The sequence below is a fragment of the Echinococcus granulosus genome (genome assembly GCF_000524195.1).
Source record: "Echinococcus granulosus chromosome Unknown EG_S00061, whole genome shotgun sequence".
In the NCBI taxonomy this organism is placed as follows: Eukaryota; Metazoa; Platyhelminthes; class Cestoda; order Cyclophyllidea; family Taeniidae; genus Echinococcus; species Echinococcus granulosus.
Window position 1 is genome coordinate 408,969 of NW_020170441.1, and position 25,311 is coordinate 434,279.

General features: G+C 41.1%; 1 protein-coding gene across 1 annotated transcript; it reads left to right on the plus strand. All coding sequences in view use genetic code 11, as the record gives it.

The window, feature by feature from the left end:
- Nucleotides 1-545: 545 nt before the first annotated feature.
- On the plus strand, nt 546-23,760 carry EGR_06680 (Disks large protein; the record flags this gene model as incomplete). The annotated part of the gene is made up of 16 exons (XM_024495929.1): nt 546-561; nt 2,425-2,556; nt 5,722-5,903; nt 7,903-8,369; nt 9,223-9,325; nt 11,873-12,405; nt 13,814-14,090; nt 15,874-16,078; nt 17,692-17,925; nt 18,618-18,865; nt 20,233-20,335; nt 20,417-20,685; nt 21,777-22,089; nt 22,667-22,828; nt 22,905-23,306; nt 23,651-23,760. 16 exons carry the CDS (start codon nt 546-548, stop codon nt 23,758-23,760), a joined length of 3,756 nt encoding a protein of 1,251 aa, XP_024349695.1.
- Nucleotides 23,761-25,311: the final 1,551 nt, after the last annotated feature.

The window sequence follows — 25,311 nt, forward strand, 5'->3', positions numbered from 1 at the left end:
CGTGCCCTTAATCTTCAGTAATCTACTGTCTGGCATTTTCCCGCACTTACGCATTTCACAGCAAATCCAGTTAGATCTCTTAATAGCAATAATTAGTACTGGATGTCAAACTTTTCCACATGTTAATTCGCTTTTTACTACTTTTTGCACTTACTTTGGCATCGGATGTTTTGTCTTCTCACTAATTTGGTTTGTTAGTAATGGGCCTGCTGGGAAACAGACCTAATTATGGTATCTGCACAAAAAATTGCAATCCTACATTTTCTTTTCACGCTTGTGAAATAAACGTTCTAAGTTTTTTACCACTTTTCTGGATTACTGACGAACTTCCTAACTTTTTTGTTTTCCTCACTTTCCAGTATTTATCGGATACTCATAAGCTATTAATTATTATTGAACTAGTCTTTGAATGATATTTGTAAACCTTGGTTTTAAATAAAACGAAGTCTGATTTTATGCTGTGCCTGATGTTTAAATCTAGCCCTAATGGTGAATTTTATTGCATAATTTTAGTTATATCTTCGAATGTGATTTGAAACCTCACTATGCATTCGAAAAGGAGTAAGCTACTTTTTATGTTTAATATTAAAGCGGTGCTTTGTGTACTCACTCTCTGTGTTACACTAAAGACATCTGATCACTTGTGTAATAGTGTTACTTCATCTCTGAAAGATGTCTGCCGTTGCCTTTGACTTCTATAATTTCTTCCACCCCTTTGCTACAAATCCTAAATTATGATTCAGTTTGTTTAGACTTATTGTATGTATCAATATTACACCGCGCTATCTTCACTCCTCCATGTATGGATTGTGATGAAGCATATTACTTCCCCCCGTATTTTAAACTAACGTATTATGCACAAAATCATAGAAACGCTTATAACTATAATATCAACGGAATTGTGATTTAGTACTCAGCATTTGCTCATAAAGTTATAATTTTCCTTGAGCTAGTTATCTTAAAGGTGTGCAACTGAAGGTTTAGATTATCTTCAGGTATTCGGATATTATGCAGCTTAATTTCATATTCATTTAGAATGTTAATCTCATCCAGCATCTTGTTAGACTCAAGTCCAACAGAAAGTGATGCCTTAACTTTTAAAACTAATGACAAGATTCTTCTTTGATTTTCGTTACTTTGAAAGCGCAGCAAAATTTTAAAATCTGGAACATAAAATAACCCTCGTCTTTTGCAAACGTGACAAAATGACGAAATGGGACGCACGTACGATGGACGACGCTGGACCTGCTTCATGATATTTTCTGCCTTAAAGTCGATCCTATTTAATGTAGTGGAATTTAAATGAATAGATGCTGGCATAATAAGGTCTGTTTTTCTTAAAAAAATAGTGCACCCTAGTTTGTTAACTTTCAGTATCGCTTTTGAGTTCTCTCTCGAATCACCTCTTCTTACACTCTTTTTTACTAATATCTTCTGAGACACATTAGTGGAATCACTCACCAATGTGAACTTTTGGCCTTCATTTTACTAAAATTTGATATCGAAACAGCAAAATCCCATTTATCAACTTTTTTATTTTGACTACCAGGGTTAAATGTCCTTCTTTATCGTGGGGTTACCAGTCCTCAAGGCGTGATTTTATAGGTGGGGTTTTGCCGAGTAATAGACTTGTTATGCTGATTTGTTACAACAAAATATCAAACATAGCTTCAAATTTGTGTTCTTTACGGATTTATCTCAAAATGAACCTCTTTGTCCGTTTAAATAGTCTAGATTGCACATTCTTCAGGAGTCATCGACGCGTCAGGGTTAAGCATTACAGATAGGTGTTGCATTCGTTGATGTGAGGTCTCCAGTGGCTGCAGGTTGATTGTTTTTAGTGACCTGGTAACTTTGGTTATGCAGCCACAGTTTAAAGTGTACCCATTGTGATGGAATGAGTGTCTTCCGGTAGAGTTGCTTGCCCTTCCCGCTTGCGCACAAATTCAGTGGGATTTGCCACGCCTCAAATGCTATTTAGGGAATCTCAGCACTTTCAAAACATTCAAAAGGAGCCCCAAAAAGTTATTTATAAATAAAGGAAAGGCATCTATGACTTGATCCAAACCATTTGATGATCGGTTCCGTAAGGAAGTCGTTGTCTTGCATCACTGATTGAAATCGCATTTTAGCCAAAAACAAAGGTGGTAGGCATAAATGGATCTTATTATGTGAAAAAAAAATTGAAATTTGTTCCTTTTAACAAGGGAATACTTTAGTTTGATCCTTAAGCTGAAAAGATTGACTCGGCTTAGCCACTTTGTTATGCCTAATTATGTAAGCACAAGGCTTCAAGATGTACATACGCGAGTTTGTGCCTTATCTATGACTTTCGGATGTGTATTAGACTCTTCCATGACTTCATCTTCTGTTGCGATGAAAGCTCAATGACTCCGAATGCGTTCTCAACTATTTTGTTTTCAGGTGCAGAACGAGCTTTGAGAGAAATCATCGATTTCCGAGATGGCCTGGACAAGCGAACTGACAAAGAACTGATAGCTGCTCTTGATTGCGTGGTTGAGGTCATGCAAAATCACCTCTACCACGCCTACCTAGGTGCGTATGCTCTCTTTTTTACGACTTCTTAGATCTACTTAGTTCAAATGCTTGCAGAGATTTAATCTAGAGTTTATACAACTCGTCTTCATAAAGTGATGGTAACGGATTTATTTAACAGTGTCGTTATCGTGCAAATGTTGAAGGTGTGTGCAGTGGGAAGATTTGGTTCAATGTCAGCACCAAAACTCTAAAAATCAGTCCCTTGGTGTGCATTGTAATTCGAGTAACAGATAAAAAAGTGAGCCACAAACGATATTCGTGAAAGGAATTAGTGGATGTATGCCCATATGTGGATGTGCATTGGGGTGGCAGTGTGCGGCACTTGGTGGCTCCTGCCTCATTCCAGTCATCAGCCAGCATGATCAGCCGAGGTGGGTCGGGTGTGGTGGCGACAACCGCTTCTTCTCTGGACACCGCATTACAGAATACGAACTGCTGGCCTTAGGAGCCTTTCGAACGGTCCGCTATCGCACAGCGCAGCAGACCTTTTTCAGGTCGACCAAAAGTAGTCCCTTCGTTGTGAGAGTTTTTCGGGTTGCTACTTCAACGCAACGTGTCTGTACTCATCATCCTCCGTTTAATATCTAACTATGAGTGGATCATATTTATGTTCCTTTTAAATTATTTTGCGAATAAGAATCTTTCAGTAAATTTAGTAATTTTGCAACAATTTCAACATGTTGTAAGCGACACTTGCTCATGCACACCCCATTGTTTACCCCATTTTTAGTTAGCTAATCAAATGTTTGTAGAATTTTCGCTGTAACACCATAAAATAGTTGCGCGGATTATGTCTAAATTTACCAGAACGGTCTTTCTAGGAGCCTCGGTGCAAGTCTGTTAGCTTTTTGATGCGAAAACGCGGAATAAAAGACTATGTAGAGCCCCGAGACTTCTCTGAAGACGAAAGAAGACATAATACATAATATACATTCAACATATAGAAGGTATTGGGGCTATTGACATCACCCGGAGGCCAGTCCACCCATCGAGGTACAATGCCCAAGGCAAAGTGACCCTTTACGAAAACCGACAATTAAGCAAACAACCAAAGTATTAAGTAGTCCCTCTCCTCTTTTGAGCGTCGTCCACGGCGCTCCCCTTGGTCAACCGTCCGCGTCAGCCACCACAACATGGTGTTATAAGCGAATATCCACGAACTGGCCGTGGCGGTCATCAAATTTCTACACAACCGATCCTCTTGGCAAGTCAAATTGATCTGGAGTTTCGCCCAATTTGGGAACTGGATTCAGAAACGGGGAATTGTGCTGGCCACCGGCCTAAAAGCATATTTATGTAAGGAAGGATGGGATTTAACATACGCCCGTGGGAGAAGGGCCTAGCGTCTGTTCCTCCTTGGCACGTTGTCTTCACTTCGAAGCTGGCCAGCTATATCTATCCGGGCTCTATGCAGCTAGTAGGGAAATGAAGGAGGTGTTGTAAGTTCACTTTATTGACGGCTTTATGCAGGTACGGTAGGGAAACTCGGTAACGGATAGTGTCGCTTTGTTTGTTAATTGCTTTCTTGTAGAACACGGAACTGGGGTGTTGCCAAAGATAGACGCCGATTTCAGCCCTTCTTCCATCCGTCGCATATATACTTCTTTTGCTCCACTAAGGTTTATCATCCGGCAGTAGAAATCAGGATAGATGTCCTTTAAAATAGGGTTCGCTTTTCGCCGCCACCACTGTAGTGCCCCAACACTTCCCTGAAGACGAAGGAAGACATAATACTCAGGCAGAATAGACACATTCGACATAGAGAAGGTATTTGGGCTACTAGTATAGCCTGGAGGTCAGTCCTTCCGGCGAGGTGCAATGGTCAAGTCGAAAGTGGCCCTTGACCAAAACCGAGGGTTAAACAACCAACTTATTGCAATTATATGGTAAATGGTTGGGTTACGGCAGTGTTGATGCTATTTTTGTTGACATCATCGTCAGTTTTCTTGTCATCTTACTTTTTTAGTAATATGAGGTCTTTTTAGTTTGCTAGCTTGTAATCATTTGCATTACTTTTATATGAATCCGTCGTATGGCTTTTCTTCAATGACTATGACAACATTATGCTGATGTTTCGTGTTATCATTGTTTCACTTCACTTTACACCATTTGAATAAATCCGGCTTGATTAACGTACAGTAGTGTACGCATTTTCCTTTCATGGATTACAAAAATTAATGTTTCGACAGCAATAGAATACGCGGAATATATTATTTTCATTCAGCCCTAATTCCTTCATCCACCCTGTCAATCCAAATAGGCACGTCTGCACTGCACCAAAGCGGGCGACTTTGTTAGCCGAGAAGAAAACCGTATTTGCGCGTGTGAACTCACCAGTGACGCCTTAGTTACCCACTAAAAAGTCCGCCTCTCAGGCCCACCAATTACGTTGCATTACAATTAAGTAATCCCATATTCATATGCTCCTTTTGGATTGCATCCTAAGGCCTTTTCATGCAAAAATTCAATTGTTCGTCGTTTCACAAGAAACTGACCTATCGTTGTTTACACAAAACATATTTACTTGGTACAAAGGAAATTCGGTGTCTATTTTTACTTTCACCAACCGAATTGTTAGTTAAGAGTTCATGCACTGCCACCCAGAACGATGTACATTCGGGCGACATTGTATTTGGACTCTGATGAAACGTTAGAACCGGAAACTCACTAAATAAGGGCGTTGCTACGAGAATTTGTAGATTTACTAACTTGTCAATGGAGTCGGTCTTTTGTATTAAACTAGCTATTCATTCAACCGTTTACTAGTCATTCTAGTAGGATCTTCGCTCCTTTTGGACCTCAACCCTTATATATATTTTTTTTCTCGGCAATGCCCGATTCCTTTTTAAAGGAGGTCAGGGTTTTCAGTTGCACTATATTACTGTTATAAAGTGATGTCAGCTTATGAAGTTGTAACAAATCGCTTGCTCGAGTTTACTGCAGTTTGAGCAAGTAGTCTAAATTCCCTTCTCAAAAATGTGTTTCGTTGCGATAAAATACGACCTCAATGGCACATGAAAAAACTGTACTTTAAAAATTGTTTTTTCATTGGCTGTAGCAATTTCTCAGAAAAAGTTACTCCTCATCGCATTAATCATAATCCCTAAGGCTCTTTTTCGCATCAGACAAAGAAGGCAAATTAAGCAATTGGCTTTACTGTAGAAGTGCGTGATTTCTACGAGACGACCCTGCTTTCGATGGCCATTCCGATGAAAGTGAAGGCTGACATGGCTCTTGACATTGCGGGTCGGTGGGAGCAGATTGATAAATCCTCCTCGGCTCTCTCTACTTTCTATACCCACTCAGATCGCAGCAGCAACGAGCTCGCTAGCGGCGTAAGATCCGTAAGTGGTGCTCCCTCATTCCTTCCCGTCCGACTAATCTCTTCCTCTCTTGTTTGCCCATTAGTACACTTGGAAATTGGTCAGACAGTCATCCGTGTACCATGATTCAACTCTTCCGTCTTCTATTGTTATGACCTTCGCTAATTTCTGGGATATTTGGTTCCTCTAAGATTTGTCATAAATAGATTGGAATAAGCGGATGATTTTTGTACGCACATGGATTAAATAGTCTGCTGTGTTAAAGCGATATCCTCCTCTCCCCATAGACGTTCACTCTTGAGTTTCCACTTGGAACGTTTGTACTTATGTGTTAGACTCCTATTGCCCTTTCATCATTAAATTTTGCTGTTCTACTTTGGGAGTTATGAGTTTCTAATGTCTGTTGCCTCATAACCGCCATTTCGTAAATAACACTACGTTATGAGTTTCTGTAATAAATAAACTGAGCTTTTATGCTTAATAAGTGGTCAAAATAGCACACTGCAGAAGGAATACCTCTCGCATTATATTTCCACATTCTGGCGTAATTTCGTCCTCGTGAATAAAAAATCCACTTGACATTAGAGAAAAACCCAGGGGACGTCAGTGTACAAAAATCTCTCGGTTTTCATGGCTTATTATTTTGCTCTCAAACACAAAGATGTTCCACTGATTTTGGAGTCTAAAGAAATGTTGATTGCCTCAACAAATGGGTGGTCTCATCTTAAAATATGAACGGTAAAAAGCAATATTAACGATAAGGATGCCGTTTTTCGAGCATTTGTGTTTGCCGGTGGCTAAAAATTGGACAGTTTACAATCTAGTGTTAGTTATTTTAAATGTTGCCAATTCTGAAGTTGGTATTTTATGCCCATCAGCCCCTAGCTTAAGTTATTTGGAGTGTTGCTGGAGAAGAATGTCTTCTCGTGCCCGACTTTGCCTCCTTTCTTTCCTCCTACCGTTGTTTCGAATTAGGCAAAGTCAACCAAGTGCATCAAATTTTCTCAAGAGGGTGGTACAGCGTAACTGAATTTGGAAAGCGATTGCTTGAGACTGGAAACATCTGAACGACTGCTCTTATACTCACGCAACGCCTGTTTTCCCTTTATTGATGCTGAGTACTGGGGAGAAAAGGGATGCAGTCCTTTCAAGTGTTGTATTGAAGACAAACTTTAATGTGCGCATAAACGCTCGTACATTTCCGAATGTGTTTGCTGTTGAATTACAGACAGCATCACTTTTCATTTGGCTTAATTGTTCGAACGAGACTGCATATTGCGAACAACGCCTTTTAGTTAACCGCCACTACTTCATTTGCTTTTATGAAGTCAGACATTGGGCTGGCACTGGATTCTTTTGCATGCTGAACATCTGAAAAAGTTCGTTGTGCCATCTTTCTGGGCATGAAATGTTTTCGTGGTGAATCATATGTGAAATTAAAACGTTTTTTGCGTAATAATAAAATGTCTAGTAGTATCTTTCATTGGCTTCTATTATTTAATGTAAAGAAAGTGGACTATTTATGGCTTTGCCCACGATTTTCACCAGCTTCTGAACGCGCAATTGCATAAATCAGTGGATTTGTGATTTTTTCATGTCACAAAAAGCAGTGTATTATATGTGCACAAAACCATTTGGACATAGGGTTAGGTTTCATTTGAAAAAAGAATGGATGAATTCTAAATTTTATGGCATCAGAAGGTGTGGAAAGTATTCAAACACGTGAAAAAATAAAGCGATTTAAATGTTGTAGGTTATAAGTAGCCTATGATACCTGCTGTAAGATAGCATAAAAATATCTAATAGACTTTTAGGAGTACGTCACAATTTACCACTTTATTATTTACTAATGATAATAATAAGAACAAATCGTAGTGATATAATTTCGTACGAGAAGGGCTAGCATGCAATCTGTGGTTAAAAAATACTGAGTGCCTGCCTTGCTGCGTAAATAATTTATTTTACCTATCCACATAATGAGTTGGACAATACAGTGGCATTGTTGTGCGATTTGTTTTAGCGTTCCTTATCCCATTTAACAAGACCGGTGACGTTGGAGCCTGGTGCATGTAAGAGGAGCAGCGCAAGGGATCGCACATCAGTCATGACCAGCTCATTCGGTCGTCTTGATTTGAGACGACACCACCATCGCTACGAACACCGTCTGCACCAGCACAATAACAACCAAGAGCAGCATCATTCGCGTCGTGTGAGAGATAACGGTGAGCCGCTGTTCGACGACAACACCGAGGCGAGTTCGCAGTCACCGAGTTTCGGCTCCGTCTCGGTATCCAACTCCTCCTCGGAGCGACGACGCGGCTTCTCGTCAATCTTCCGAGTCCAACTAACGCGGGGACCCCAGGGCTTCGGCTTCTCTATCGCCGGAGGCACTGATCAAGAGCCTCCTCTACCCACAATCGATGCTCGCTTCGTCTACGTTGCCCGCATCACGCCCGGCGGCGTGGCCGACTTGGATGGCCGTCTCAGGTAGTCTAAACTCCTTTATCACTACTCATCTACGACAATCACTGAGATTAGGTTTAATTTATTTTCATTCAAATACTTCCGTATTGCAGGGTGTAGCGAAACGTTCTGTTACCTTTACACAATTGAATGGCACGTAATTCTCCCCACTCAAGTGGGGTAATTTCTCACTTATAAAGTGAATTTTTTACTCCCCTAGTCTTTGGATGCGCGTATATGGGTTATCATGCCTGTCTAGTACAAAATTAGATAGCTAAAAAAAGAAATTTTAAGCCCATTACTTTATAGAAGTAGTTCCATAGTACTTTGAATAGGTAAATTGTTTCAGTGCTTTGATACATTGTAGCCATTTTTATCTACAATAACATCGAAGTGCTGGTATCACCATGCATTAGTTCCGAATGATACGTTCGTTACCAAAGTCTTGCAACAACGCAATTTTTCCCTGATTCTCCTATGGCAATAGTTATCCTCCACTCTGAATAATTAAAAAGCTAATAAATATAGTCATTCCAAAGCTATCATCATTCTGCACCTGTTTATTTGTTCAGCCAAACCGTTTGCGACAGGATCTGATGCAGCTATTTATCATAGGCTGGTAAAGTAGATCTGTCGCCCATTTGTGCCACCGAGCTCGGACCGGAAAGTTGGGAAGTCAGATGGACATAGCGAACAAATGTGATATAAAATTTCATCGTTCCTAAATTCTACTTATTCATGATTCTGTTAAAACAGTCTGAATTGACTTCTAAAAGTAGAGCTTTGTGTCCCAGACTTTTTTTTTGCCTTGAAGAGGTCAGTAAATTAAAAAAGTAGTATCGAAGTTTCATGCTTATTTTTCTGACCTTTCCATCAGGGTCAATGATGTCATTCTTTCTGTAAATGGATTCGGACTGGTTGGTCTTCCTCACCTTAAGGCAGTTACAATCTTCGAGAAATCTGGCGCACATCTGGACTTGGTAAATACTTTTAGAAATTAATTGCGTAGAATTTTTTACAGTTTCAACATTTCCACACCTTATTATATGACATCCGGGAAATAAAATTGTAGGAAATGGAGTGTTAAACTACTGTTTCAGTTTTACGCAGTTGTATTTTATTTTAAAAAAATGAAATGAAGTTATTTATTCGTTATATTTTCAGGGCGTCCACCTATCTACCCGAAATGGCCACTTGGCAGGACAACTGTTTCCTTTTTCATTTTGAAAGGCTAAGCGAACTTGCGGTAAACCTTCTGCAATGAAACAGAAAAGGTAGAAGTGGCTGGGTCTTGTGCAGCAAACACAGTTGGGGTTGCATCAACTCGCAATCCATGTGGTTTAGGTGTGCTCAAATGCCTGTGGCCACGAAAAGACTTTGCAATTCGGAAACAGAACAATCCGACCTCAAGTCGCATTTTGAAATGGTGCTAGAAACCAAAGACTGGTGTATCTTCTCCTAAATAAGAGCGTGAACTTGCTTGAGTGAGTTTAAGGTCCCAGTGAGTGCTGGGATTTGGGAGCGATCGGCTTTAGACTTCCCTCGCTGAATGCTGCTGATGCAGTTCAAATTCACATTCCCGGACCAAATTGTCCTTGTCAATGAAATAGCAATTATTTTTTTACTGAGTTTTGGGCAGAGGTTGAATGTTAACCTTCCACTTAGCTTTATTATGCCGATTTCAGTGTTCACAAAGTTCCAGTTTATTTCCGTTTTATAATCTACGGGAAGGAACGGAGCAATGCGTGTGTATTCTAACTACTCTAGTCATAAGCGGCTAATATGGCATGCCCCATTTTATGCACACAATAGTAGCTGAGACTTCTGGCTTGAACGTCAAGCCATTTTGTTGGATTATGTCTCACTTGATAAAACTCAGCCCAACATTTAAAATGGGACTGTTTTTGTAACATCTGTGAAGGATTCCATTTGCTCAGGCGATGTAACAGTAAGCGCTTTTTGGTCAATTTGTGGGTTTTTTCTATTTTTCATAGTTGAAGTGGTGTTTTTGAACGTTGTTTCCCGTGCGTTGAGGCAGTCCTATGAAGGCTCAGCTACTTATGCGCACCATGCTTCGCACTTGGGAGATGCCATCAGTTAGCATTGAAGTGGTCCATGTCTTTGATTAAATGTAAATTTAAAATTCTTTAATGACTTTTAGGCTTGTGGTGGCCGATGCTTTGCCAAGCCAGCTGCTCTGCTGCTCTCAAATAAACGTGCTTAATGCTTTAAGGGGGAGCATTCAAACGTGTTTCATTCACACTCCTCATTTTTTAAAAAGGCATCAATAGAAAATAATTTTAGTGCCTCGAGTCTTTTCTGAAGTCGATAGAAGTCATAGTATCCAGACAGAATATGTATTGTCGACGTACAGGAGGGTTTGAGAGCTACTGCCATGGCCCGAGGACCAGGCCGCCCAGCTGCCGTACATTGGCAGAGCCCTAAGTGATCCGTTACCAAAATCGGGATTCAAACAGACAATTGAAGGATGTCACAACATTGGCGCATTCCATTTATTCTGTTAGGTTCTTCATTGTATACCTCTGGGAAGCGATTCTCTTTTTTACATTACTTAAAGGTTTTGCAAACCAATAGTGTCTCCACAGTTTGTCTGAAAGGCATTGCTTCACCATATATTCCCCGTCTAGGGATTTAAAGTGATTAAAGACCAACTGATTTCATATTTACACAAAATAAAGTGCTTCTGGTGATTGCATGGCTCTGATTCATTATCTGATACTACTTAGGGGTCGTAACATAATGTTAGTTTGTTTGCGAATTTTCACCGCTCAAGTGTATTCTTTTAGTAAAACTAATTGTATCGTTTGCGCAAAGGTCAACTGTTTGCCCGTTCCAACTCACGCAGTTCTACCGCATTAATTTAATGTTGATCCTTCCTGCAACTCCATCTTCGAGGCATTAAGTAGTAAATTTGGCGGTTATTTATGTAATTTATTAACCGGAACCGGCAGTCCGTTGACGACCCTTTTGCAATAAATTGGGGTTTGTGTGTGCGAGCTTCCACCCAGCTAGTCAGTGGGTTGACTTCGGAGCAGACGTCTCCACCTACCGACCGTATGTGAGTGAGCGAAGGGCGCACGGGGAGTTCATGCACGCTCAACGGCCAGCCAGTTTAACCTGCCTCAGCGTCACACGGTGATTTAAGTCATGCGTACTTATAGTTACTGATTGACCACGACCCTAGAGCGATTATCAGCACACTTAAAGTACACCTTTGCGTGATATGAACCAATCAGGTGGGACTGAGAGAAAAGGCGACTTTAGAAGGTTCGTGATTGGCCATCAATAGGCAACTTCTGAAAAATCGAGGAGAAGCAGAAAATTCGGTGATCAGATAACTTAACAATCAAAATAAGCAATCTAACGACAATCATCTGCGAGATTTTGTGGTTTTATTATTCTGGGCTACATTCGTGCCAGAAATCTATCCCTCAATACAAAGTGTCGGTGACCTTAGAAGACGCACAGAAACCCGATTTCTCTTATTTATGACACTTCTGAAATAGAAAGTTCAACGACCACAATCGGCCTTCGCCCAGGAGATCAGTCGGCCCGTACACTTGCCTACTTCGCCGAAAATCTCTTCTACTGTGAGCAAACGCGTCCACGCTGACCGAGGCAGTGGCGGAGAGACACACGCCGCGTCAGTGCGGTCACGAGTCACGGCGCTCTCGCGCTCCCACTGTATCATCCTGCCCGCTGCTTCCAACTCGCCCTCTCCCACCGAGTCGAGCGGTCCCCCGCCCACCACAGTCTCACCTCTATCTTCTCTCATCACCTCCTGTCAACATCCCCCTCTCTCTGCCTCCTCCAATGCTGAGATCCCCAGGAAGAAGGTTATGGGTGCAGGGATGGGTACAGCAGTGACGACGGCGGTGAAGGTGGTAGAGGAAGAACGTCAACATAACGAAGGAGATGTGGAAAACGAAGACGAGGATGACACCGTTTGGTTTTTCGATCCAGAGCAAACTGGAAGTGGAAGATCGGTGCTCCAAACTACCAGTAACACTAACAGTCGTGATTTGGATGCTGACGCTGCGTAAGTGAATTTACCTCTGTAAATTTTGCCTCTCATGAGGATTTCCAAGTGTATTGATGTCCCTCTATTGTTATGTGGGTCTATCGTTAGTAGATACTCCTCATGCAGTTCCACGCTTAAAATAGTGTCCATTTAGAAACTAGCAGGTGAATCAACAGTTGAATGGTTCAAAAAAGTTGTAAATTCAGTGCATGAATCACTTGTCACTAGACCGTTACACTGCTTTGCCTGACAATTGTTTCGCGTGTGGTTAATTGTACAATTTGAAGCTATAAATCACATACCTCTTTCACATGCCCACATATCGCAAATTCCAAGCCATAGGTGGTGTGTTTTCACGTAATCTAACTTACTTTCATCCCACATTAAAGTAAAAATAGATCTTCATTCTTAAAGTTAATGTTAAATTTGTCTTATTCGGATGATCTTATTGAAATAATTATTCCAAAACCATAAAATTGAGGGTTATCAAACATTTATTCCGTTGCTTCTACAAAAGAGATGCAAGGGTTTTAAGGCGCAAGTTAAAATAAGATATCCGTACATCACCAGTTTAGAAGCAAAATTGCGGTACTGTGGCGGTTAGCCAATTTTAGGCTGCGAGTTGCCTCTGCATTCGTTGGGCCACAATAGTTTTATTAAATCGGCCGTGGCAATGTTTGGAAAAATTAGGAAAATCAGATTCTCTGGCTTTTAATCTGATTTACTTTTAGGTGGATGCTTTTTGAAATGATTTTATTCTCCTATTCACCCAACCGTTGAATGAAATACTTGCCTACTGTTTGCCTACGCAGACCCCAAAATTTGGTCCATCGCAGCAATTTTGTAGCTTCAACGCGCAGTCTGTGAAGCCTAAAATCATTTGCCTCATGTAATGCTGCATTAGTGGGTTAATTTAGCTTTATTTTGCGATAGGGTATTTGGAGGATCTATCGGCTTCTACAGAAATCGTCGGAAGATTAACAAATTTGTAATTATTTCAGTCGCTAACATAAAATTTGCTCACTAGCAGTACCTGCTTTCAAGCCTTAGCGCGGATAAACTTAAAACTCAAATCTTAATGCTTAAGACTATAAAAAGAGCCCATTTCAAGTATGCATCCTTGGTGTTTCTGCAACAATCACGAAATTCCAAATTTTATTTTGGAAGTTATGTTCTCACCATTTGCAGTACCGTGCCTTTTTGAACGCGAACGGAAGGCTTTGCGTTAAGCGATGTAATAATTCCGCTAATCTTCCACTCAAAAGTAGCATTCAACTTGACGACCTAGCTGTTATTTTGGTTTGTGAATCGAAAGGAATTTCACATACTTCGTGTCCGAAATTTGCCTCCTTTTCACTTACCTGTCTGATTCCTAGCTCACTTAGTACCTGACTTTGCAATAGCATTGTGTACATAATTTGGACAGATCCAGCAACATCAAGGTAGCTGTGGAAGACAATGCGCTTTCAAAGCCAGCTGTGGAAAGCGAGAGAAAAAGAATTTATCAGATGAAGAAGCCATCATCGCCCATCCCGATAGACCAGTGGGAGCTGTCCACCCGTCCACAGCCTGATCCCTCCCCAGGCCCAATCATCGTTGAAGTGCCGCTGGTCAGGGGTACAAGTAACGGCTTCGGATTCAGCATCGCTGGTGGCATAGGAACGGAGTTTCTCGAGGGTGATTCGGGCATCTTCATCACTAAGGTATTCTCATCGGGCATTTCAATTTCTTTCATGTTCGTTGTTCGTAAATGATTGAACGTCCGCAATTTTGACGTCTGGAGTTCCAAAACAAAAGTTTTACCTAAACTACTTTTGAACAAAACTAATGTGACATTCATTGTTGCCCTGTTTTTAATAAGTAATTCAGTCATTCAAATTAATTCTATGCAAACGAGATAGGCGCTTTTTTCCGCAGCTTCACAGAAGTGTCTTTTTGGAATTTATCAAGGAGCTCGCAACGGCCAGTTGATTTTGCCCTTATTTTTAAGAGGTCGAGTAGAGTAAAAATATTTACTTAAAGGTATAATCACATTAAATATTTCCTAGTAATTGGTCCTTTTAGGTTTTTTTTAGTGGTTAGTATTTAACAGTTCTCTTTAGTAAATCTGTACTTGATCGTATAACTATCCTGAGAAACTTTTTCCGTTTCAAAAATTGCTGTTTTATTAGATCGGGATTGCATAAAGAGTAGTAGAAAGCAGAAAGAAGTGACTTGTTAAATTGGAACTTTTGACCACAGATCTCCTGGTGGCTCAGGAGGTGCGAATTCGGTGATGTCGCATACGCAAATTCCAGACCTCTTAACTTATTGCACTCTAATCGTTTGGTGATTTCAATTAACCCACCCCAACGAAACGCTTTTGTGTTTAGACTTTCAGCACCACTCTCCTCTCTCCTGTCTACTGTCGCGCAGCCTGACCTCTTCTTCTTTCAGCTTAGAAAAGTTTAACTTCTATTTCACCCCAAAATTCCAACTATAAGGAATTCTCTTCAAAAGTAGTATTTTTGAGATTGATACCTCAAAATACATGCATGGTAGCTAATCTCCTGGAGAGTGGGCAATGGTGCTCCTTGAATCTAGACGGTTCACTAGGGCATTGTAGATTAGCCTCAACTTCCGGCAGTATTATTCCAGAGAATATAGAGAAAGGACAGATTCGAGTGAAAGTCGGGCGATGAATTGCAAATGCACGGAGGTGCGCTAATGGCTTGGGAGTCGTAAAATAGAAGATCACGTCTTTTTTCAAAATCACTTATTTGTTTTATTCAAACAAATGAGGTGAAGGTCTCTTTGAATAAAATAGTCTTCATTTTACTTTTCGTTTTCTAAGGAACAACTCGTGTTCTTCATGCACTACCTTCCAATGGGTCGGTGCTGTGCATAATATTTTTCAAACACCAGCCTGCTTTAATTTGTTAATTATTGTTTTCTGGGTATCTAGGTAATCACTTAGAATGTTGAAAAAGGCAATGGCACAACTTCTGGAAATCCATCTTTTTACTTTCTTATGTCCCTGTTGCTGTTCAATCATTTTGTGTGGAGTAGGTAGTAGGGATCTCATACGATATGATTTCATTATGTATTAATACTCAGTTATCATTATGGAGGAGCAGAGTTTACTACCTACTTGCCACATTCATGGATATGAGATTATTTTCTTAAGGTCCTGACGAAATTTTTTGCCGTTCTATAAATCAGAGATTAATGTGTCACCTACGCTTTTATTGACTGAGGAAATCTTAAAAGTATCTTTACGTATTCAAAAAGAATAAAATCTTTCGTTGAGCGATACCGTTGGGGATATGCTGCAGTTGGAAGCCGACTGTAGTTTCGAAATGAGGTTAGCATCACATCAGCACTAACCACTGCCACTGCATAAATAATTGAGGCAACCGATTTGTTAACACCATCGCAAAGCTAGGCGGTTGAGTCAAGCTTTCAGTTGGTAAATTACGTTGAATAAAAGTTTGCCCATCGTGACAGATCACCTCAGGCGGTGTTGCAGACACCAGTGGCCGCATAGCTGTCGGTGACCGGTTGATCAGGGTAAACAGTGTCTCCCTTGTGGACGTGACACACGCGGAAGCTGTGGAGGCCCTCAACACTGCAGGCGACTTTGTGTTTCTCCTTCTCGTCAAGGTACCTCTCCAGTCCTCACCCCAATGGATCAATCGTCGGCAGTGCCAAGGTACACTCGCCATTTCTCGCTAGTAAATTATTTGTAAAAAATTACTGGATGTCAGGATGATTGGACTACACGTGCAGTACACTTTCATGCAGTGGTTAAGTGAGTAATGAGCGGGTGGTAGGAACCATCACGAATTTCAGCAGATTTTATCTCCCATCGGTTTTTTGTTTGTCTTTCGTAAATTATGCTCGATCTGTGTAGCCAACATTTATTTCGGTAGATTCATTTTAGTTTTCAGGAGTGAGTCCTCACCTGGCTTGGCTTTTTGAGCAAGCTATTCGTCCACTCAAATGTTACACAACCGGATTTGGTTTCGTTGATTCGTCCCTTCCTCTTTATTAGCTTTTGACTCGCATTTTCGAAAGTCTGTAATTTTTGGCAAAAACTGAGTACATTCGTTTGAGGCTTAGAATTTACTTTTTCTCGTCGAACCGTTGGCATACGTGCGATGTCAAGGTCACTTTGTTCTGACATTAGGCTTCGTTGTTGGTACCAGCGCGTGCTTTAGTTGTCGGCACGTAGGACCACAATGACAGCCCGTTGATTTATTTTCACTCCGCTGGTAAATTAATAGAAAACATACCATGCAATCTAACAATTCACTTTTTTTTCGTTTGAGCTTCCACTTGCATTTATCCCTTAACTATCCATACCGTCTACGTCGACATGTAATTAATCTTGGAACCGAAAAAGTATCCCATATTCAAAAGCCATGAAATTTGTATTTTTAAAATTTTTAAAATTTTAAGCAAAATATGCCTCGAAAAAGGCGTAGTAAACCATCTTTCAGTTTGTGTTCGAATGTGGACTTAAGTCAGCTTCTACCCATGCAATCTATCTTTGATGTGATGATGGAATTCGAAAGACCTTTATTTACATTGAAGCAATCAAATTAACGTCCAAGGTAGTTGTAATTATGTCCAGAGATATCCCCTGTCTTTGAAGAAGAATGTGTCGGCTGCCTACTTTAATTACAATCATCGAAAGGCGTTCCTGGGTCTATTTCTCCTTTTTCTCCTTTCGCTAATTCAGAACTGAACAGTTCCTCCAATTATTGCACAATTTTGGCATCCTTTGAATTTCATTTAATTTTTGCTGAGAAAAGCACCATGTCACTGTTTAATTTTATTACTTACTGATAATATAAACCAAACTCCTGTGAAATGTTGCATGCAAATCCTGCCAACGGCAAGTACAAATTTGTTCCAACAGTATGGGGTTAGGCTTAATGACAATATGATGAATGATTTTGGACATGTTTAAAAGTACTCTAAGACTGGCTACAGATCCCTCTGTTTTTTTTTAGCCAGATTTGTGACTGGTAGGTAAGAAACCTTAATTTGTTTTTTCCCCCTAGAATTGTTATCTTTATGAGAATTTTTAGAAGCCTATCAAAGCATGGGTTCGTGGTTTGACGGATCTGGAGTAAATGCAACGCTGCTACTGACTATATTTGGGATAAACCTCTACCACACTATGTGGATGCGTACCTTTTTTGGCTGTCCGTTTTCTAATTTAGTAAAATAACTTGTGTTAATTTATAATACCTTTCACCATTTTAACATATGATAAATGCTTGCGGATTTGGGCGACGAGTCCAACTTTTTTTACAGAAACTGTCCGAAATCTCCGCATTTCGCCCAATCCGTCAACAAACAAGGAGGGGCAAATTACTGATCGACATCCACCCATAGCAGCAGCTGAGGGATTAGCTGAGAGGGGCCAGTCGCATCGACGCAGACCCGAAAGGCGACGGTTAATGCCCCAGCAGTTACAGTCCACTGTCTTAGGACCCTTCAATCGGACAGTAGAAGCCCTTCCTCTCTCAAGCAGTTCTCATGGATCAGGTCCTTTCTTTCTTTCACTTACTCCAAAGGAGACACACTAATGTCACATTTCGAGATGAGCATTCGCCATACGAGCTCGGCACCCATTATTGTCTTAGAAAACTCAGTTTATTGGTATTATTCTTTTTTGGCTGAATACATTGGCATGCATTAGTGGTTTGAATCTGCATCACTCTTATTGCCAAGCAAACCTCGCAGTCAATTATATCTCTACTTTACTTCCCTTAAATCCGAAACTACCCAATAGTTGAATTAAAAATCAAAAGATTTACAAAAATAAAATAAAAAGGCGTTTTTGATCTTCAGTTCTTTTACGCTACGCCTTACGCTTATCTGACATCCAGTGTCTGTCTCAGAACTTCCGCAGTTTTTCGTTATTTCATCAAAGAAATGCGTGCTTGAGTGGCGCGATTTTACTCACCAACTAAACAGTTTCAGGATTTAATAGCGCTGTTTCTTCAACTGGATGGTTAGTGAATAATTTTTTATGCTTACTCTACGTCAACAAGCAGAAGACAATAAAGCCTCAGAGGACGTTTGAAGTCCGTATGGATTGACAATAATATGGACGTGTGTAACCATCACAATCCAGTTGAGGACTTCTCGTCTGTGTTAATGCCTCACTTGGTGGTGGGTAGTTATAGTCAAATCACATGGAAATGCTGTTTCGTGCATTTCATGTGGACGTGCAGAGGACTACGCGGCCGCCCACGCGGTGCCTGAGTCCATTTTACAGCGGTGGCCGAGAGCTCGGCTGGTCACCCTGTACAAAGAGGAGGTCCCAATGGCAAGCAATGGCGTTGGGGGGAGGTCAGGTGGCAGTCTCGGCTTCAGCATCGTCAGCGGCGACGCCACCGATGGCATCTTTGTCTCTCACATCCACCCTAAGGGTCCAGCCGCTTCCTCTACAGCCATCTCCGTCGGCGACCGTCTGCTCATGGTGAGTGTTTCCTTTTTACTCACAAAAAAGTGTTTCTTCTTTATCTATTTAGATTTCAAAGCTACCTTCTGCCCATCCTGATTTGTTGTTAGCTTGGAACTGCAGTCAGTGGTTGGTAATCAAAATCAAATAATGATTTGTGAATGGCAGGAACAGGTTTTAATAGGAGCTTACGCATTTGGACCTTTGTACACTTACACTGATTATAAACATTTTACTATCGAAACGATGCCAAGTAGTTGTAATGGCACTTGCTTCCGCTGAGGCAAGACGAAATTCGAGCTTTGTTTTAAAATCATGCTCAGTATGCATTCTGTATTTTTCCCTGTCCACTTTACTTCAAAGTTCTAATACTCTTGCATTTCTTCTCATATTACACCAATGTTCAATGTTTGCGTGGGTATGTACGTAAGTGTGCATGCATGTTTTTTGTAATCTAAATCGACTATAAATTAGGTGGAATCACAAGCTTCTTACATTTACATTTTTCAGCATTGTAATCTAACAACATGATTTGATTTGATCATTCAAAACATGGCACTTTAATTCTTGGTGATTTTAGGGGACAGCATCTGTGTAATAGACTGACGATTTGTAAATTTGTCAGGAACTTTTCTACCATACACCTTAGAGGAGGTTCTCACCCGCCAGGCATTGCAAGGCGATCTTGCGTGTAGTTAGTTACTACAACCTCCGCCTCTTTTTTCTGTACCCAAATGCAACACATGATTAAGCGCGTGGCTTGGGGTTGATGGGTGTTTTGCGTGCACTCCATTGTTGCCCGTGTTTGCTTGTCTTTCCTCCTCGTCACTGCATCATCTGTTAGGTGGCTTTGGGGTGTGGATGAACTAGCCTCCGTAGTAAATGGAGGGCCCTCTGTATTGCGGGTGTGTTAGCGCCAATTCGGTACTCAGATCTCCCACGCCGTACAAGCACCATATCTGTGGTCGTTTAAATAGTCAAGAAATAGAGCCACATATTTTGCTGCTCACGACAATATCAGTCTTTAGTTTTACTTTGAGTACATATGAATACTTGTATTTATCGTCTTTTGTCCAAAAAAACAAACGAATAGAATAATCTGGTTTCGTTTTCGTGAGATGCTTTAGGGATGGTGACGTGCTTCTCTGGCTAGCTATTTACATTTGTTAATATTTTAATTGAATTTCCACTGTGAACACAACACTTTGCTTTGCATGCACTTTTTGGAGGTAAAGTTGATAGAGGCCCCTTCACAGAGGGGTGCGCTCTTCTTGACAAATGTTAATGCGTTTCTATAAGTGATACCAGGTCATCTCTCTCATAATCACAAAGTGATATCAGGAATTTTTGAGGAATTTGCTGAACATAATGCGTCTTTACGTTAGGTTAATAGTACCGAGGTCGTCGGTTCAACCTACGAAGAAGCTGCAATTCTTCTAAAAACGGCTCCTTCCCGAGTAGACCTGGTACTCTCGTATGCCCCCACAGGTACGTTTTCTTCCTACATCCTAGCCCGTCAGTGTTACCTTACATACCCGTACGGCTATCACGGTGCTCTTTTTTATGAAGAGTATAAGAAGCTAGAGGATCAGATTCGCACCCAGACGGAGGTACGATCAGACGACACTGAGGGAGAAGGGGACGAGTATGATAACGAGGGTGCGCCGTCAAGACTATGCCGTTCCATTGAGGCCGACGGACTCTTTGTGCGAGTCCTCGTCAACTTCGATCCTCACGAGGTAACGGAGCTGGACCAGGTCATTCCATGCTCCGCTATCTCGGTGCGCTCTGGTGATATCCTCCAACTTATAAATATAACCGATCGGGAGTGGTGGCAGGTACGTCACTTCATTCTCTCCTTCCCATTCATGCATTGTTTTTCGCTTGTCCTACACTTGATTTTCTTAAAAATGCTTTCTAACAAAATCACAAATTCTCACTGTTGCTAATAAAGGGTGCTAAAGACTATTTAATCACTGCTCTTTATTAGCTGAACCTCATAGCTGGGACACAGTCGTAAAACATACGAAAATAAGTTCTTGTATCAGAGAACATAACTGTCTTCTCTGTGCTTTTGGTTGGGGCAGGGTTATTCTATCGACGTATTGAGATAGAAAAAGTTATAATAATACTCTGACTTGAATAGCGTCTTGTTGTCTTAACTGCTTCATCAGTTCCGCTATCTGCTAAAATGGGAATATCTTTGCTTGTAATTTTCCATGTATGTAGTTTCACTGAATCAGCAAATATTAGTATAGTTGCAAAAAAGGAACAATTTGCAATGGAAGTACTGGAATTGTTGGCTGTTTAGTGGTATAATAGAAAGCCACAACTTTTGTTTAAAAAGTCCATTGGCTTTGGTGTCATGGAGATGAGAAGGTTAACTCGATCCTCATGTTACACAATACTGGGGTTAATCTAGCTCTTTCATAACGCTTTTATTAATTGCTGTTTGCCAATCCCTCTCAAGACTGTAAATGAATTCATAATGAACATGTAAATGAGATTCAAGTTAACAACTGCTCTGTTATTACTCGGTCTGCTGTGTTAAATAAGCGAGTGTCACAATAAAAGAGGAACATTATTGCAGAAGTCAAGTGCTGGGATTTTCGAGCTACCATGCTCTTATACAGCCGGGCGTGAAATCCTGCGTGTGTAAGTAGCCTCTTGGCTAAACTGGTTGGTTGGTGAATGTTAGTCGTGTGGATAGGGTCATGATTAGGCGTCCGTCACGTGCACACTCTTCTGTGGATTGATCGTGACTCTTTTAGGCTTTTTGGAATAGATAGTATTATTTAGATTTAAATTCGTCCTGTTATACGTCTTGCAACCTTTTAAGTTTACCCTTGAAGAACATCACTCCACAGGACAAAATTAGACTAGTAGTTTCTTTCTTAAGGCAAGAATCATTCATCCATCTACTTGCAAGCCTCTCGGTCCAGCAGGTCTGGTTCCGAGTCGATGTCGACTGGAGCACCAGGAGCGCGTCAAGTGGCGCGTCCTCTTTGGCCGCAGATCCTGTCTACTTCGTGCCTCGAGCAGCGAAACCAGCTCCCCCCTTGTCAGCGATCCACAGTCGACTGACAAGGCTATTGAGTCGATTCCTCTCTCACAGTCAGATGGGCCCATCATCTCCTCTAAACAGTCCTCCTTTCCCGAGGCCTCTGCAGCTGAGACACGCAGCCAGCGGCGTTCCACCGACTCCTCACGAGTATCAAAAAAGAGTGCTCCTAGGCGAGCACGTATGCTAATTTCGTAGCTTATTTAAACCTATTTTTATCTTTAGTTCTCATCTATTATTGGCAGTCACATCATGCATCAGTGCAAATGGTTATCAAATTGGATTTTAAAAAAGCAATATTCCTCTACTGTTCTGTAGAGTCACTAAGCCTACTTTGAAAGGCTCTCAAGGCTAAAACTGAATCTTGGCAGGTGAGGCAGCTTAGGTGTTAGGTTCGTCTACACACATATTTTTGACCTTTCGGATGTCAAATTCTCTTTGCTCTTGAGGCAGAGATGCGTGAATACAAGGCGTCCTGCTTGTAGGCTGGGACGCAACCTCGCGCAAGTCTCTAGCACTGCTATTTACCCAGATTTACGACCGCTTTTACCGTTTAAATTCAAGGGTTATTGCATGGCTTAAAGTATTCCGACACAACCATATTCCCGCCCGAGGTTTATCGCAGCCTCATTCGCACTAACTAAAAATGGCCATTTTTCGAAGTGTTTAAAATTTTGAGTAAACTTGAGGGTTCTTCTTCCAAGTGTTTTGCTTATTTTGATAAATATATGCACATATTTCTCGTATTTTCTTCCAAGATTCAGAATTCACACGTGAAATTCTACCTCCAACCTACATTCCCGTCACATCCATGCAGACTGTTAACACCAGACCGGTCGTTATCCTTGGTGATCTGAAGCACAACATATCCGAGGATCTGCTCTCGGAGTTTCCTGACGATTTCAGCACTTGCGTTCCACGTGAGTCTCATTGCGTACACTTTGATTCTTAGTAGAGGCCAACTGTGAGTATTGTAGTACGTTTCCATTCCTTCAGACACGACTCGTCATCGTCGTCGTGGTGAAGTGGACGGTCGGGACTATCACTTCATCAAATCGCGGTCTAGAATGGAATCAGAGATCCAGCTGAATCGCTACATTGAGGCGGGAGAGTACAATGGCAATCTCTACGGCACCCATCTACACTCTGTCTTCAAGGTGGCCTCCGCGGGCTTTCACTGCCTCCTTGACGTCAGCACAATGGCTTTGCAACGATTGACGGCTGCTGGTCTCCCGCCAATTGCGATTTTCGTTCTCTCCAATTCGCCGGGTCAATCTTTGGGCGCCGTAAATCGGACTGGCGCCATCCCCAAGCAGGAGAAGACCGTCCACAATCGACTCACGAAGCGACGCGAAAAGAACTTTACTTTCCTAAGGGAATATTCTCCCCTTCTGACGGGTCTGTTATTACTCCAATTACACTTATAAAAGTGGCATAAGTAGACATATTGGGTTATAAAATTTAGCGTTATTTTTAAAAACTTCTCTTTAGTTAATATTATTAATTAACCATGCTAAGTTTCCTGTCTTAATAAAACTTTGAAGACTTAGAAAATTGAGCTCTTGAGAAACACTCGCTAAACCAAAGCTTATCCGCAACCAATTATGAAGGAACGCAATCTTAGTGAAATTCAAAACGTGAATTTATTTTGCCTCTGTGGGTATACTATGCGAGCGCATCGTTTTTTCCCGATGTGATACTTAGCTGGTATTTTGTTTGACACAAATTGGCTTGTCTTGTAGCCATTTTAATTGACGATGACTACGACAAGATCACGGAAAGGATCCACAAAATAGTTCAAGACAACAAAGGACCTAACGTATGGATTGCCTCGAGTGATTTTCTTCCATAATCCAATGTTTGCCTTGTAAAAACCTGACACCATCCGGTTCTGCGTTCTAGATTGTTTCGATTATGGTATTCGATTATTGTTTCTTGTACACATGCCATTATTTTTGTCGCTCAGCAAGCTCACTTATTGAAATGGGCAGCAGAGCCACAGCCCTCTCAGCCATTCTTGAAGGTGCACTAAGTCGTACTAGAATAGGAAAGTACTTATTGTTAGCGCACAGGAGGGACGGGAGGCCATAGCCACGGACAGAACAATATGATGGTAATATGAATCGGGGAACTGCGGAGACTGGGGAATCTGTATAACCGCACGCACAATTAGAACGACCGCTCCATCATATAAATCGCGGGTTTGAGCGTAAGTTCAAGGGCTGATTAGGGGCTTGGCAAATTTTGGACTGTAGTGGCGGCTACTTCAACCTAGGTTCGATCCCATCTAAGGCTGTGTATAGGTGGTAAAATCGTCGTTGTACTGACAGTCAGTAACTTCCTTGTCGGTTGTTGCTTAATGTTCTTGAATTGGATAAGAGTCAGTTAAAAGAATTGCCCTCGTTTAAATAAGCTGGAGCGGTCTAATGTTTGAAGTAGTGAAGGGTATATGGTACTAATTTTATGTGGGTTCGTTCAACTACCTAAATATGGGTGTCATGGCCAGGTGTTTACGAGTGTAAGCTTAGATCCTATCGGATTCCTTACCAGGATAATTGCAGGCAGAGATTGCAATACTGACGTTCTCACCCGTTGACGTGTATGAACAAGTTGGGATGTACGGCGTGCGCGGACTTGATAGCGAAATCGATAACAGAGAATGCGGAAAATATGATGGCTTCCAGCCTCACGTATTCGTAGTGTTTGATCGACCTTGGTCATGCAGTGAGTATTGGGGCACTTAAGGTGCGTCAGAGCATAAAAGCAGCCAATCAGGAGGGAATGAGCGAAAGTGCGGTGTTTAAAAATATCCCAGAGTTAGCCACAAAGGTGAAACCTTCTAAGAAATCGAAACAGGAGTGTTCGCTGGATTTACAGATATCGACCGCAGTAAGTACTTTCACTTCCTTCTCTTTAATCTTGACCAAAGCCAAATTATACAAGCTTAAGGCAAGCATTTAATACCACGCGTGTGAGTTACTAAATTCCACTATCACTTAATTTTGCACGAGCACGTGCTCTTAAACTACCTGTGGTGCATTATGCAAATGCGCAAGTAAACAAACTTGAAATGTTGTCATGGTTATGAAACAAGTGTTACTGACTACCAACAGTAGCATCATTTAGCTGTCTAACTTACAAAGTATTTTAGTGCTTTTCGAAGAATGCAAATCTCTTAATTTTACAAGGTGTGATATGTGTAATTATGGGGCATATTTACTGAAAATTTTGTGGTAGCAACTTGTAAGAAAAAGTACAGGGTGGAATTTTAGTAAACCCATCAACTCTAGGTATTTCAACTGTAATTTTCGAGAATCTGGGGTCTCCATTTTTGAGGCGCTGTTAGGATTTCTTGAGGACTTTATTGGGAGTTTTACCACAAATAAAACTTTGCTATAAATGT